General features: G+C 39.6%; 1 protein-coding gene across 1 annotated transcript in view; it reads left to right on the forward strand.

Moving 5' to 3' along the window:
- The window catches only part of LOC106581277 (retinal guanylyl cyclase 2), a 29,532-nt gene that overhangs the window by 1,191 nt on the left and 12,456 nt on the right, over positions 1-15,885 (forward strand). The window contains exons 4-13 of the mRNA XM_014163236.3: positions 1,019-1,115; positions 1,202-1,336; positions 1,463-1,543; positions 1,815-1,991; positions 2,195-2,351; positions 2,952-3,101; positions 3,443-3,591; positions 13,952-14,115; positions 14,318-14,510; positions 14,701-14,875. Coding sequence (XP_014018711.2) covers positions 1,019-1,115; positions 1,202-1,336; positions 1,463-1,543; positions 1,815-1,991; positions 2,195-2,351; positions 2,952-3,101; positions 3,443-3,591; positions 13,952-14,115; positions 14,318-14,510; positions 14,701-14,875 — 1,478 coding nt within the window. The remainder of the gene's footprint in view (positions 1-1,018; positions 1,116-1,201; positions 1,337-1,462; positions 1,544-1,814; positions 1,992-2,194; positions 2,352-2,951; positions 3,102-3,442; positions 3,592-13,951; positions 14,116-14,317; positions 14,511-14,700; positions 14,876-15,885) is intronic.

Here is a 15,885-nt window from a genome sequence, read left to right on the forward strand (position 1 = left end):
TCACATGACTTGGACTCGAGTCAGACTCGAGTCATAAATATGATGACTTGCAACTCGACTTTGACTTTAACACCAATGACTCGTGACTTAACTTGGACTTGAGCCTTTTGACTCGACCTGACTTGATACCCTCCCCAAGCTCAAATATTAAAAATTATGTTATTACAGACAGAGGCGCAACAACTTCCAACTTTGTTCGACATTTGAAGCTGCACAAAGAACGGTGGTAAGTCGTGGCTAATATAGCTGACAGCTGTATAATTTATATCTTTGCTAGTGTAGCATGTAGGCTAACATAACGTTAAATCCATGAGCCTCCACACAGTCAGTCAGTGCGGGAATGTGAACATTGCACCCAAGATTGAGCTACAACTGGCCAGGCAGTTGGTAGCCTAAATCCTGCCTGATGTTACTGCTGTTCCTAAAATCATTGACATACGTTAGCCTACTGTAACCACACACAGAGAGGGTGTGTGTGTGTGTGTGTGTGTTTGTTAAGGTTGGGCGATTGTGTACAAGCCTACGTCGCCCGATTGCGCCCCACAGCGATCCTCTATAGTCGATCGCTATGGGGGTCTTTCTCATGGTTAACCATGTATTTAAATGGCAATATAAAGTATATTTGGAAAGTAATAAATATATATATTTTTAAAAGCATTCATGATTTGCGTCAATGTAATTTACTAACTATTACTCTTGTTAAAAATATGAAGTGGTATTACATTTGGTGAAGAGCACATTATGACTTGTTTAGGACTCTAAACTCAAAGTTTAGGACTTGAGACTTGATTTAAGACTTGTCGGTCTTGACTTGAGACTTGACTCGGACTTGCCTGTCTTGACTTGGGACTTGACTTAGGACTTGAGTGCTAAGACATGAGACTTGTTTGTGACTTGTAAAACAATGACTTGGTCCCACCTCTGCTGTTTAGATACATAGAGACTAAAAACCCAGACAGAGATAGTTGCTATTGCTTTGCTGTGACCTTGGCTGACATGCTCTCTGATTGGCTGGTAGGAGGAGAATCCAGCAGATCCAGTTGGTGAAGGGGCCCAATCGGATCCTACTGACTCTAGAGGACCTCACGTTCATCAACCCTCAACTTAGCAAGAGGGTAAATATATTTTCCCATGTGATTCTCTACAACATTACCTCTTTCTGATATACTGTATGTTCAGTCATCTATTTTATGCCTCATAGAAAATCACTCTAGAGGACCTGGGTGACTCTAAAAGTGCAATAGACAACAACAGTATGCATTCAGGAGATCCGCACCACTCTGTGAACAGCATCACTACCGCAACACATGACACCACAAATGTAGCTGTCTATGAGGTAGGTTGACGACGTTTACCGTTGAACCACAAGTCGACTTTTCATCCCTATCCCAAAATATTTCAATGTGACTTGTAGAGAACGGAGCCAGAATAAAACCACATATTTTCTTCCGTGGCTTCAAAGGGCGACTGGGTGTGGCTGAAAAAGTTTGAAGAAGGCCATTTCAAGGAAGTCAAGCAGAGCACCACCAAGATCTTTACAAAGGTAAAACCAAAACATGACAACAGTAAGTTCAAGCACAAGTACAGTGAATTGCTTGCGAGCTCTACCCAACAGTGCAGTTATCAATATCTAAAATAGTATAAAAATCTAAAATAAATATATACTGTGTATATATAATAAAGAAAACATGAGAAATAAAAGATTAAGCTATATACCAGTGCCAATACCATATTTACAATGTATAGAGTCATGTCTGGGATGTGAGTTTGTTTTTGTTAACTTTGGGGTCTTTATTTTGTGTGAATGTGTCCAGATGAAGGATCTGCGAAATGAGAACATCAATCCGTTCCTGGGGTTTTTCACAGACTGTGACATGTTTGCCGTGGTGACGGAGCATTGTTCCCGTGGCAGTCTGCAGGACCTCCTGAGGAACGACGATGTCAAGCTGGAATGGATGTTCAAGTCTTCTCTGTTGCTGGACCTAATCAAGGTATGACATGTTAGACACATCATGTTGCAAAACTTTTTCCACAAGTTTAATTTGTCCCAATAAGATCAAAAATATCTTCTAAAAACTGTTTCGGCCAGCAGATCATGTTTCGGCCAGCAGATAAAACGTTTAAAATGTTTTTCTGGTACTTTGTCATAAGTAACACCAATGGTTTACCAGTGCTGATCATATTGACCTCTCAGGGTATGAAGTATCTGCACCATCGAGAGTTCCCTCACGGCCGGCTGAAGTCACGGAACTGTGTGGTGGACGGTCGCTTCGTCCTCAAGATCACAGACTACGGCTTTAACGAGCTGCTGGAATCCCAGAAATCCCCCCAAAATATAGTTCCACCTGAAGGTAACATCTATGCCTAGATCTGCACTTTTGTTTTTAAAAATGTTCACTCTTCCATATCATGTTAAAGGAGCGGTGGGGTCAACAACATAATGTTTTTTGTTAATGCCTTGTTAGAGTTGTTTGAAAATAATTGATAGTTACATTTCAGATTGTTTTGCATGGGTGGGGTTTTGGACCGCTTGGTGACATCATAACAAAGATAGTTTGCCCTCCTCTCTGCCAATAGCAGTTCGTTTTCAGGTTACACATCCCTCCCATTAGGCTCCTCCAGTTAGGCCCCTCTCTCAGACCACTCCATAACAGTCCTAGCAATATTCTTGCTTGAGAAATTGCATTTGGCTAAGAAGCTATTTCTGTTTGTTTTTGACTATTTTAATTGAAAACAATCCCAGTAAGGTACTTCATTGTTACCCAGAAATGATTTGATATCTCAATAAAAATGTCTGCATTGGACCTTTAAAGATGGACTTGACACACATTCATTTGTATTTCTAGTTTGTGAGCATCTATGTAATCTATGTAATTTAGATTCTGTATGCTTCCCATGTGCTGCATTTAACTACGTTGCCAATATCGTGACCCTGTGCCTCTTTATCTCAGATCAGTTTTGGACAGCTCCAGAGTTCCTCCGAGACATGGAGAACTCTCGGAAGGGGACCTATAAAGGAGATGTGTATAGTTTTGCCATTATACTCCAAGAGGTGGTTGTCCGAGGACTTCCATATTGCATGCTGGGTCTGACTCCTGCGGGTAGGTCTAGGGGATACAAAACAAGCAAAATCATACAATCCACTCTTAGAGGCATTTTTTTGTTTTACCTTGAGATCATTTTTCTGTCATCTGTGAATCAACATCAATTGATTGATTTGTTATACTGGTATCTATCGAGTAATGTCAGAGTTGGAAATCACAATAATTCCCCTATCTACAGTGAATAATGTAGCTACATATTGTACATACAGAATTTCTGCTTTGCTTTGACAGCTGTCTAGGACCAGCGGACAATAAACTGTGTAATGAGTTGTTATGCTCCCGTGCTGCTGCTGTACAGTATAACCTCTCTCTTCTCTTTCTCTCTCCCTCACCATCAGAGATCATCCGTAAGGTGAAGAAGCCTCCTCCCATGTGCAGGCCCACGGTGGCCCCAGATCAGGCTCCTCTGGAGTGTATCCAGCTGATGAAACAGTGCTGGAGCGAACAGCCTGACCGCAGACCAGCCTTCGATGAGATCTTTGACCAGGTCAGAAACCCTCATCTGTTTCCATGGTTATCTGCTGTCAGTGTCATAGCAGGGTAATGCAGGGAATATGTCTGCGTAATTATAAGCTGTGGACAGCAGAAATTGGTCTGTCAGCACTCATTGGCCATGTCCGAAATCTGTCTTGCCTACTACTTAATAAAACAACATACTGTGTACTAATCGTATTACATACTGTTTAAAACGTACTGTTTAGGAAAAATGAATGCAGTAAGCAACAAATATTAACATACTAGGCTCACTCATCCTGAAAATGTAATCTAATAATGCTCAATTGCGTTGATTCCCAATCATTCATTCATTTTGGTACAGCGTGTTCCCTTATCTCATTATCAGCTGATTATCAGCTGTTGTCAAACACACACGAGTCTGTAATAGGGTTGCAAAATTAAAAGAACTTTCAATAAATTTTCTGGTCTTCCTGAAATTCTGGTTGGAGGATTCACGGAATCAGGAGGGAGTAAACAGGAAATACGGAATCCTCCACCCAGGATTTCTGGAAAACCAGGGAATTTATTGAAAGTTCACGGGATTGTGCAACCCAAGTCTGAAAAGACAATTCTCTTCCTCGAAAGTGTGCAGCGAATTCTACTAGATGAAAAGCCGTATAGTTTAACATCCTGGCATATGAAGCATACTTTATTTTCGACATTTCAAGTACCATAAAACTTTTTATTTTCGTATACCTAAAAATGCAAACGCTGCGGTTTTGCAGACCTTCTCATACAGCTGCAACTGTATATGCATTCGTAAATCAAGACCTTGCTTGAGTTGGGCTCTGGAATGGTGCAACTGTTGAGAATATGAGTCAATGGTTGTTGTGGGGGAAAGGGGTTGAGTGTGTGTGTGTGTGTGTGTGTGTGTGTGTGTGTGTGTGTGTGTGTGTGTGTGTGTGTGTGTGTGTGTGTGTGTGTGTGTGTGTGTCTATCCCACAACTGTTGCGAGGGAGTAAAATATGTTAGGGACAATATAGGATGATTCACAATAATTGTTTGCTAATATAATTGCTTGCCATAATGTAATGGTGAGACTAGTGAGAGGTAAAAATCCTTTGCATAAATTGCCTACATTACTACAAATATTAATAGCTAATTATGGAAAATAAGATAAACAGGATTTTTAAAGTATGTATGTATGTGTATATATAGATATTTTTAATGGCTATATATAATACAAATCGAGGTGAGGGCGATGGAAATGCATTTGGTGATTGATCTGCTTCTGTTCTGTGGGTGGCTCTTTCTGAAGGATGGGTCCCGGTCTCTCCGGGGCTATGGGATCCGGGGGGGTCGGGGGTGGTCTGCAGGGCAGTGGGATGACAACCCAACTCGGGATGAGGAGGGCTTTTAGCGGGTGGAATAGTGGGGACCAATTGGAGGTCTACTTAGTAGCAATGCAAATATCATGGTACAGCTATATAGACACTCAATCATCATGTTACTTTTTAATGGTACGTTTACAAACATAGATTTTGATAAATAGAATTGAAAGTTGTGTCTCATTATGGTAAGTGGTGAAATAAGTATAGCCAGTTATAATTGGAATGGCTTAGCAGATAATAAGAAAAGACAATCAGTATTTAACTGGCTAAAAGAGAAGGAATATAATATCTATTGTTTACAGGAAACTCATTCAACAATGTTAGATGAAGTTTTGTGGAAAAAGGACTGCGGGGGCAACATATATTTCTCCTATGGGCAAAGAAACAGAACAGATAGATAGCAATAGAAACTGTACCATAGAGGCACAGAATAAGTTAGAGGGAAAACAAAAAGAAATGGAGGAACTTATTCAAGAAAGATCCAGTGTAATATATTATAGAAAATAAAGTAAACTGGATGGAATATGGGGAAAAATGCACCAAATTATTTTTCAATCTTCAACATAGAAATGCTTCCAAAAAATGTATTGAAACTTGTTACAAGTGATAGAGTAACACATGATTCACCAAATGATATTTTGAAAGAGGAATTAAAGTACTTTAAGAATATGTTTTTGTTTAAGTCGCCTCCATCTCCACTAACCGAAGCTAATTGAATGGATTTTTTTTACTATTAATAATGTAAAATTAACATCTGTACAGAAAGACTCATGTGAAGGCCAAATTACAGAGGAGGAACTTCTTGATGTAATTAAAGCCTTTAAGGCTGGGAAAACTCCAGGGCTGGATGGCATACCAGTGGAAGTATACCAACATTTTTTGGATATACTCAGAGGACCGTTATTAGAATGTTTTAACCACTCCTATATAAATGGTTGATTATCGGACACGCAACAAGAAGGTCTGATTTCATTATTACTGAAACAGGATCCAAGTGGCATACAGTGCCTTGCAAAAGTATTCATCCCCCTTGGCGTTTTTCCTATTTTGTTGCATTACAACCTGTAATTTAAATCGATTTTTATTTGGATTTCATGTAATGGACTTACACAAAATAGTCCAAATTGGTGAAGTGAAATTAAAAAATTATTTTGTTTCAAAGAATAAAACATTTTAAAAAACGGAAAAGTGGTGCGTGCAATGTATGATGCCCCTAAATAAGATCTGGTACAATCAATTACCTTCAGAAGTCACATAATTAGTTAAATAAAGTCCACCTGTGTGCAATCTAAGTGTCACATGATCTCAGTGTATATATACACCTGTTCTGAAAGGCCCAAGAGTCTGCAACACCACTAAGCAAGGGGCACCACCAAGCAAGCGGCAATATGAAGACCAAGGAGCTCTCCAAACAGGTCAGGGACAACGTTGTGGAGAAGTACAGATCAGGGTTGGGTTATAAAAAGATATCAGAAACTTTGAACATCCAACCGAGCACCATTAAATCCCTTATAAAAAATTGAAAGAATTTGGCACCACAACAAACCTGCCAAGAGAGGCAACCAAAACTCACCAAAACTCACAGACCAGGCAAGGAGGGCATTAGTCAGAGAGGCAACAAAGAGACCAAAGATAACCCTGAAGGAGCTGCAAAGCTCCACAGTGGAGATTGGAGTATCTGTCCATAGGACCACTTTATGCCGTACACTCCACAGAGCTGGGCTTTACGGAAGTGTGGCCAGAAAAAAAGCTATTGCTTTTAGAAAAAAACAAGAAACCATGTTTGGGGTTCGCCAAAAGGCATGTGGGAGATTCCCCAAACATATGGAAGAAGGTACTCTGGTCAGATGAGACAAAAATGTTGCTTTTTGGCCATCAAGGAAAGCGCTATGTCTGGCGCAAATCCACCACCTCTCATCACCCCAAGAAAATCATCCCCACAGCATGGTGGTGGCAGCATCATGCTGTGGGGATGGTTTTCCATTGGCAGGGACTGGGAAATGATTGAAGGATTGAAGGAATGATGGTGCTAAATACAGGGAAATTCTTGAGGGAAACCTGTTTCAGTCTTCCAGAGATTTGAGACTGGGATGGAGGTTCACCTTCCAGCAGGGCAATAACCCTAAGCATACTGCTAAAGCAACACTCGAGTGGTTTAAGGGGAAACATTTAAATGTCTTGGAATGGCTTAGTCAAAGCCCAGACCTCAATCCAATTGAGAATCTGTAGTATGACTTATAGAATGCTTTACACCAGCGGAACCCATCCAACTTGAAGGAGCTGAAGCAGTTTTACCTTGAAGAATGGGCAAAAATCCCAGTGGCTAGATGTGCCAAGCTTATAGAGACATACCCCAAGAGACTTGCAGCTGTAATTGCTGCAAAACAAAAACAAAGTACTGACTTGGGGGGGGGGAATAGTTATGCACGCTCAAGTTCTCTGTTTTTTGGTCTTATTTCTTGTTTGTTTCACAATAAAAATTATTTTGCATCTTCAAAGTGGTAGGCATGTTGTGTAAATCAAATGATACAAACCCCCCAAAAATCTATTTTAATTCCAGGTTGTAAGGTAACAAAATAGGAAAAATGCCAAAGGGTGTGAATGCTTTCGCAAGCCACTGTACATAAAGATCCAGTCCATTTAAAAAACTGGAGGCCTCTTACACTTCAGTGTTGTGATGCAAAATGTATAGCTAAATGCTTGGTGCATAGAATTAAAAAGGTATTGTCAGATTTTATTAATCCTAATCAGACAGGTTTTTTACATGGACGGTACATTGGAGATAATATAAGACAATACTGGAAACATTAGAATACTATGAAATATCGGTGACACCAGCCCTGGTTTTCATAGCTGATTTTGAAATTTTTTTTATAAAGTACCACTGGAATTTATATATAAATGCCTAGAATATTTCAATTTTGGAGAATCTCTTAAATAATGGGTTAAAGGTGTGTATAGTAACCCTAGGTGTAAAATAATGGCTACCTCAGAAAGTTTTAAACTGTCAAGAGGAGTAAAACAAGGTCGTCCACTATCGTCATGTCTATTTATTATTGCCATCGAAATGTTAGTTGTTAAAATTAGATCCAACAATAATATTAAGGGATTAGATATCCATGGCTTAAAAACAAAGATGTCATTGTACGCTGATGACTCATATTTTCTTTTAAAATCACAATTAGAATCCCTCCACAGCCTCATAGAGGATCTAGATACTTTTGCTAACCTCTCTGGATTAAAACCAAATTATGATTAGTGTACTATATTACATATTAGATCAAATAAAATGAAACTTTTACATTACCATGTAGTTTACCAATAAAATGATCTGACGGGGATGTGGACATACCCGGTATACAAATCCCGAAAGAAAGAAATGATCTCACTCCAATACATTTTTAGAGAAAGTTAGCAAAAATAGATAAGATCTTGCTACCATGGAAAGGAAAATATCTATCTATTTGTGTAAAAATCACTCCTATGAACTCTTTAGTCATATCACAGTTTACCTATTTCCTTATGTTTTGCCTACACCTAGTGACCTACTTTTTAAATTATATGAACAAAATATTTTCAATTTTGGAATGGCAAGCCAGACAAAATTAAAGCATTAGACCTCTCACTAAAAGCATCGGTCATACAAAAGTTATACTTAAATCCAAAAAGGTTCAGTAGTAAATTAGTAAGAACGTCTCACCCCATGATCAAAAATGGCCTTTTTCCCTTTATTCAGATTACAACCGCTCACTTTCGGGTTATTTGAAAATGAAATAATCTCCAAAATATCGTTATTTTTTAAACAAGCCTTAGAAAGTTGGTTGCAATTTCAGTTTAATCCACCTGAAAAGACAGAACAAATAATACAACAAATATTGTGGTAAAACTCAAATATACTAATTGATCCAAAAAAAATGTATTTTTCGATACATTTTAAAAAAGGTGTAATTTTTGTAAATGATATCATAAATAGGACAGGTGGAGTTATGTCACACATGCAACCAACAAAGACATATGGAAATGTCTGCTCTACCCAAAATTACAACCAACTAATTGCAGCATTACCACAAAAATGGAAGTGGCAAGTAGAAGGGGGAAAAAGTAAGGAACTTGTCTGTTGGCCCTGCATTAAAGACGATAAATGGTTATAGAAAATTATGATAAATAAAAACATATACCAATTTAATTGAAGGACCAAAAAATGGACAGCTGTGCCATATCAATTGCAAAATAGTTGGGAAGATATTGTCGCTATACCGATTCCATGGCACATGGTTTATGAATTGACACGCAAAACAACGATGTTTTAAAAACTTCGAATTTTTCAATTTAAATTATTATACAAAATTCTTGCAACCAATAGAATGTTATACACAATTGAAGTCGGACGTTTACATACACTTAGATTGGAGTCATTAAAACTTGTTTTTCAACCACTCCACAAATTTCTTGTTAACAAAGTATCATTTTTGGCAAGTCGGTTAGGACATGTACTTTGTGCATGACACAAGTAATTTTTCCAACAATTGTTTACAGACAGATTATTTCACTGTATCACAATTCCAGTGCGTCAGAAGTTTACATACACTAAGTTGACTGTGCCTTTAAACAGCTTGGAAAATTCCAGAAAATGTCATGGCTTTAGAAGCTTCTGATAGGCTAATTGACATCATTTCAGTCAATTGGCAGTGTACCTGTGGATGTATTTCAAGGCCTACCTTCAAAATCAGTGCTTCTTTGCTTGACATCATGGGAAAAGCAAAAGAAATCAGCCAAGACCTCAGAAAATATATTGTAGACCTCCACAAGTCTGGTTCATCCTTGGGAGCAATTTCCAAATGCCTGAAGGTACCACGTTCATCTGTACAAACAATAGTACACAAATATAAACACCGTGGGACCACGCAGCCGTCATACCGCTCAGGAAGGAGATGCATTCTGTCTCCTAGAGATGAACGTACTTTGGTGCGAAAAGTGCAAATCAATCCCAGAACAACAGCAAAGGACCTTGTGAAGATGCTGGAGGAAACAGGTACAAAAGTATCTATTTCCACAGTAAAACGAGTCCTATATCGACATAACCTGAAAGGCCTCTCAGCAAGGAAGAAACCACTGCTCCAAAACCGCCATAAAAAAAGCCAGACTATGGTTGGGGACAAAGATCGTACTTTTTGGAGAAATGTCTTCTGGTCTGATGAAACAAAAATAGAACTGTTTGGCCATAATGACCATCGTTATGTTTGGAGGAAAAAGGGGGAGGCTTGCAAGCCAAAGAGCACCATCCCAACCGTGAAGCACGGGGGTGACAGCATCATGTTGTGGGGGTGCTTTGCTGCAGGAGGGACTGGTGCACTTCACAAAATAGATGGCATCATGAGAAAGGAAAATTATGTGGATATTTTGAAGCGACATCTCAAGACATCAGTCAGGAAGTTAAAGCTTGGTCGCAAATGGGTCTTCCAAATGGACAATGACCCCAAGCATACTTCCAAAGTTGTGGCAAAATGGTTTAAGGACAACAAAGTCGAGGTATTGGAGTGGCCATCACAAAGCCCTGCCCCCAATCCTATAGAAAATGTGTGGGCAGAACTGAAAAAGCATGTGCGAGCAAGGAGGCCTACAAACCTGATTCAGTTACACCAGCTCTGTCAGGAGGAATGGGCCAAAAGTCACCCAACTTATTGTGGAAAGCTTGTGGAAGGCTGCCCCGAAACGTTTGACCCATGTTAAACAATTTAAAGGCAACCAAATACTAATTGAGTGTATGTAAACTTCTAACCCACTGTGATGAAAGAAATAAAAGCTGAAATAAATCATTCTCTCTACTATTATTCTGACATTTCACATTCTTAAAATAAAGTGGTGATCCTAACTGACCTAAGACAGGGAATTTTTACTAGAATTAAATGTCAGGAATTGTGAAAAACTGAGTTTGAATGTATATGTATGTAAACCTCTGACTTCAACTGTATATGGGGGATACAATCTTCCTAGCTCTGCAGATTTTGCGAGGAGGCAGAGTCATTAGATCATTTATTTTGTTCATATGTACCTAAGTTTTGGTCAAAGGTCCAGCCAGGAATGGCTGAAGAATTGCAACATTTACCTAGAACTAACGCTGTAGATAGCAATTCTGGGTGATTTGAAAAGTCATACTCAATCAATCAATAATATAATAATTATTTTAGCAAAAATGTTTATCTTTAATTTACAATCTGTAGAAGCTATGAGAATAGAAAGGTTCAGTACTGTTGTGAAGCATCACAGGACAGTTGAAAAATATATGGAAAATAGAAATCCAAAATGGATGGTGTTAAGAGATAGATGGGAGGGGTTGAATGGAGCTGAAGGGTGGGACTAATAACAACAAGATAACCAATGTAAAATATGTTCAGAAATGTTGTGAAATAGCACAGTTACAAATATAAATCAAACTGGATGGACATCAGAAATAGAGTAAGGACTAAAAACAAACAAAATATAATTATTGTAAAATAGATTGTGTCTGTAAAATGTGTATAGTATGTATAAACTTAAGGTAGATGTCACAATTATCTTCGTCTTCTGACGATAATGCGAAATCGTCATCTGAGAATGTAGACCAATACGCAGCAGGTGTGCAGTTGTTCATTTTGAACATTTAATTAAATCAAAACGAATACAAAAACAACAAACAAGAAAAACGAACGATAAACTGACAGTCTGCAAAGCATAGGCTCAACACAGAACAATCACCCACAAATCACACACACAAACACACCCTAATATATGGGACTCTCAATCAAAGGCAGATAGACAACACCTGCCTTCAACTGAGAGTCCCAACCCCAATTAACCCAACATAGAACCAGACATACTAGACTAAACATAGAATACATGGAAACCAAACAGTGCCCCAAAACCCCGGAATACTAAATCAAATGCCCCTTCAACAAACACACCACCCCGAACCACATAAAACGAATACCCTCTGCCACGTCCTGACCAAACTACAATACTAATTAACCTTTATACTGGCCAGGACGTGACAGTAGAAGCCTAAGTGTTATTGTTTATTAGTTTACTCCAATTGGGGAAGGGGTGGTAGGGTTTGCGGGGAATAATAAAGGTATATTCAAAAAAAAAGTGTGTATATGTATGTATATATGTGTATATGTATGAATGTTTATGTGTACAGTCGTGGCCAAAGGTATTGAGAATGACGCAAATATTAATTTTCACAAAGTCTGCTGCCTCAGTGTCTTTAGATATTTTTGTCAGATGTTACTATGGAATACTGAAGTATATTTACAAGCGTTTCATAAGTGTCAAAGGCTTTTATTGACAATTACATTAAGTTGATGTAGGGTCAATATTTGCAGTGTTGACCGTCTGCAATCTGCCCTGGCATGCTGTCAATTAACTTCTGGGCCACATCCTGACTGATGGCAGCCCATTCTTGCATAATCATTGCTTGGAGTTTGTCAGAATTTGTGGGGTTTTGTTTGTTCACCCGCTTCTTGAGGATTGACCACAAATTCTCAATGGGATTAAGGTCTGGGGAGTTTCCTGGCCATGGACCCAAAATACCGATGTTTAGTTATCACTTTTGCCTTATGGCAAGGTGCTCCATCATGCTGGAAAAGGCATTGTTCATCACCAAACTGTTCCTGGATAGTTGGGAGAAGTTGCTCTCGGAGGATGTGTTGGTACCATTCTTTATTCATGGCTGTGTTCTTAGGCAAAATTGTGAGTGAGCCCACTCCCTTGGCTGAGAAGCAACCCCACACATGAATGGTCTCAGGATGCTTTACTGTTGGCATGACACAGGACTGATGGTAGCGCTCACCTTGTCTTCTCCGGACAAGCTTTTTTCCGGATTCCCCAAACAATCGGAAAGAGGATTCATCAGAGAAAATGACTTTACCCCAGTCCCCAGCAGTCCAATCCCTGTACCTTTTGCAGAATATCAGTCTGTCCCTGATGTTTTTCCTGGAGAGAAGTGGCTTCTTTGCTACCCTTCTTGACACCAGGTCATCCTCCAAAAGTCTTCGCCTCACTGTGCGTGCAGATGCACTCACACCTGCCTGCTGCCATTCCTGAGCAAGCTCTGTACTGGTGGTGCCCGATCCTGCAGCTGAATCAACTTTAGGAGACGGTCCTGGCGCTTGCTGGACTTTCTTGGGAACCATGAAGCCTTCTTCACAACAATTGAACAGCTCTCCTTGAAGTTCTTGATGATCCGATAAATGGTTGATTTAGGTGCAATCTTACTGGCAGCAATATCCTTGCCTGTGAAGCCCTTTTTGTGCAAAGCAATGATGACGGCACGTGTTTCCTTGCAGGTAACCATGGTTGACAGAGGAAGAACAATGATTCCAAGCACCACCCTCCTTTTGAAGCTTCCAGTCTGTTATTCGACCTCAATCAGCATGACAGAGTGATCTCCAGCCTTGTCCTCGTCAACACTCACACCTGTGTTAACGAGAGAATCACTGATGTGACGTCAGCTGGTCCTTTTGTGGCAGGGCTGAAGTGCAGTGGAAATGCTTTTTGGGGGATTCAGTTCATTTGCATGGCAAAGAGGGACTTTGCAATTAATTGCAATGCATCTGATCACTCTTCATAACATTCCGGAGTATATGCAAATTGCCATCATACAAACTGAGGCAGCAGACTTTGTGAAAATTAATATTTGTGTCATTCTCAAAACTTTTGGCCACGACTGTATATGGGTATGTATGGGTATGTACGTATATGGATATATATATATTTATCCCAAAAAATATCTGGGTGATTGGAAATGATGCAGACAATTACATTGATGGAAGTAACCATCTATCCGCAATATTAAAGCTGATCCACCCCTGAAATATATATATTTAAAAAATAAAATAAAATGCAAACGCTAGTATGGATATTCAGACACGGACAAAGTCTTGGCTCATAGCTTTATAGATTTTTACAGAGAGCATAAGTCATACATAATATTACATAATGTAGTGGTGCACCAATGATGATGATGATGGTGTTATGTCACAGTTCAAGCTGATCAACAAGGGCAAGAAGACCAACATCATTGACTCCATGTTGCGGATGCTGGAACAGTACTCATCTAACCTGGAGGACCTGATCAGAGAGAGGACAGAGGAGCTGGAAGTGGAGAAACAGAGGACGGAGAAACTGCTGTCTGAGATGCTGCCTCCGTGAGCTTCATGTTATAACACACACACAGACAACTAAAGAAGACAATGGCCATTTTGTTATTTCAAGATATCATTCTTGTACAATGCCAAGGGTATTATCCTTTCATAACATGATACAGTACCATACTTTTGACTTTTAATGATTGTTTGTTGCTCTGTGTCACATTACCACAAACACAAAATGTCCCTTGTCAAATTACAGTTCTGTGGCAGAGGCTCTAAAGACGGGTGCGACGGTGGAGCCAGAGTACTTTGACCAGGTCACCATCTACTTCAGTGACATAGTAGGCTTCACCACCATCTCCTCCCTCAGTGATCCCATCGAGGTGGTGGACCTGCTCAATGACCTGTACACGCTGTTCGATGCTGTGCTCAGCAACCACGACGTATACAAGGTCAATTATACTATTTTCACACTACTGAGCTGAACCAAAATGAGCTGAGCAGAGGCATCATAGTTGCTGGAAACGGGTTGGGGTGCGGTGCTAGGGAAGCATCACAACAGCACAAATCAAGTGACGTGATGATTTTTTGAGTATCAATGTGGAAATGTTTACTGTATGCCTGTTTGTTTTCATTGTGTAGGTGGAGACCATTGGTGACGCCTACATGGTGGCATCAGGTCTACCCAAGAGGAATGGCAACAAACACGCAGCGGAGATAGCCAACATGTCCCTGAACATCCTGAGCTCTGTGGGCACCTTCCAGATGCGCCACATGCCCGGCATGCCCGTCAGGATACGAATAGGGATACACTCAGGTGAGAGAGGGCATTGGGTCATCCCTGCCTGGCAGACACTCTGAAGTTGGGTCACATATTAGCTAGTTGATCAATATTGCTCAAAGGCTGAATCCCAATGTGAGGTGTTTATAAAGATGAAGAGTTTCTTACCAAAATGCAATATATCCATTTTCAGAAATCTTGGTAAATTAGCTTCTACAGTTTAAAGAACTTATGAAAGCGATTGGTGTGTTTTTTCACTATCTAATCATGACATGGGGATGTTCAATAACAGATATGTATTTGTTTGAAATCTATCACTTGATGTTTTCATTTCAGAGACAAATAATCATGTTCTTTTGCAAAACGCTATGTATCCACCTCACTCACCAATAAATAAGTAGTACTGCCAGGTTTTACACAGTCAAATGTACTGTAACAAATAAATACATTTTTAATAAAGAACTGATACATTTGTGACGTAAATATTTATTTGGGCTGCAATCTGAGGTGCAGCTAACTCTAATGAACTTCTCTTCTGCAACAGAGGTAACTCTGGGTCTTCCTTTCCTGTGGCAGTCCTCATGAGAGCCAGTTTCATCATAGCGCTTGATGGTTTTTGCGACTACACTTGAAGAAACTTTGAAAGTTCTATAGATTTCTTCCGCATTGACTGACCTTCATGTCAAGGAATGATGGACTGTCATTTCTCTTTGCTTATTTGCTGTTCTTGACATAAAATGTACTTGGTCTTTTACCAAATAGGGCTATCTTCTGTATACCACCCCTACCTTGTCTCAACATGATTAATTAGCTCAAACTCATTAAGAAGGAAAGAAATTCCACAAATTAACTTTTAACAAGGCACACCTGTTAATTTAAATGCATTCCAGGTGACTACCTCATGAAGCTGGGTGTAAGGCTTGGGTGTCGTGCTGGCGAGGAATCAAATGCAGGAAGCAGCGATACAGTGTAGTGGCTTTAATGAGCACAACGGCTAAAACACAAGCCACCCCAAACAGTGAAATGAGCGCACACAAAACAAAGTG

Source organism: Salmo salar, chromosome 20 (assembly GCF_965601325.2).
Source record: "Salmo salar chromosome 20, fSalSal1, whole genome shotgun sequence".
Lineage (NCBI taxonomy): Eukaryota > Metazoa > Chordata > Actinopteri > Salmoniformes > Salmonidae > Salmo > Salmo salar.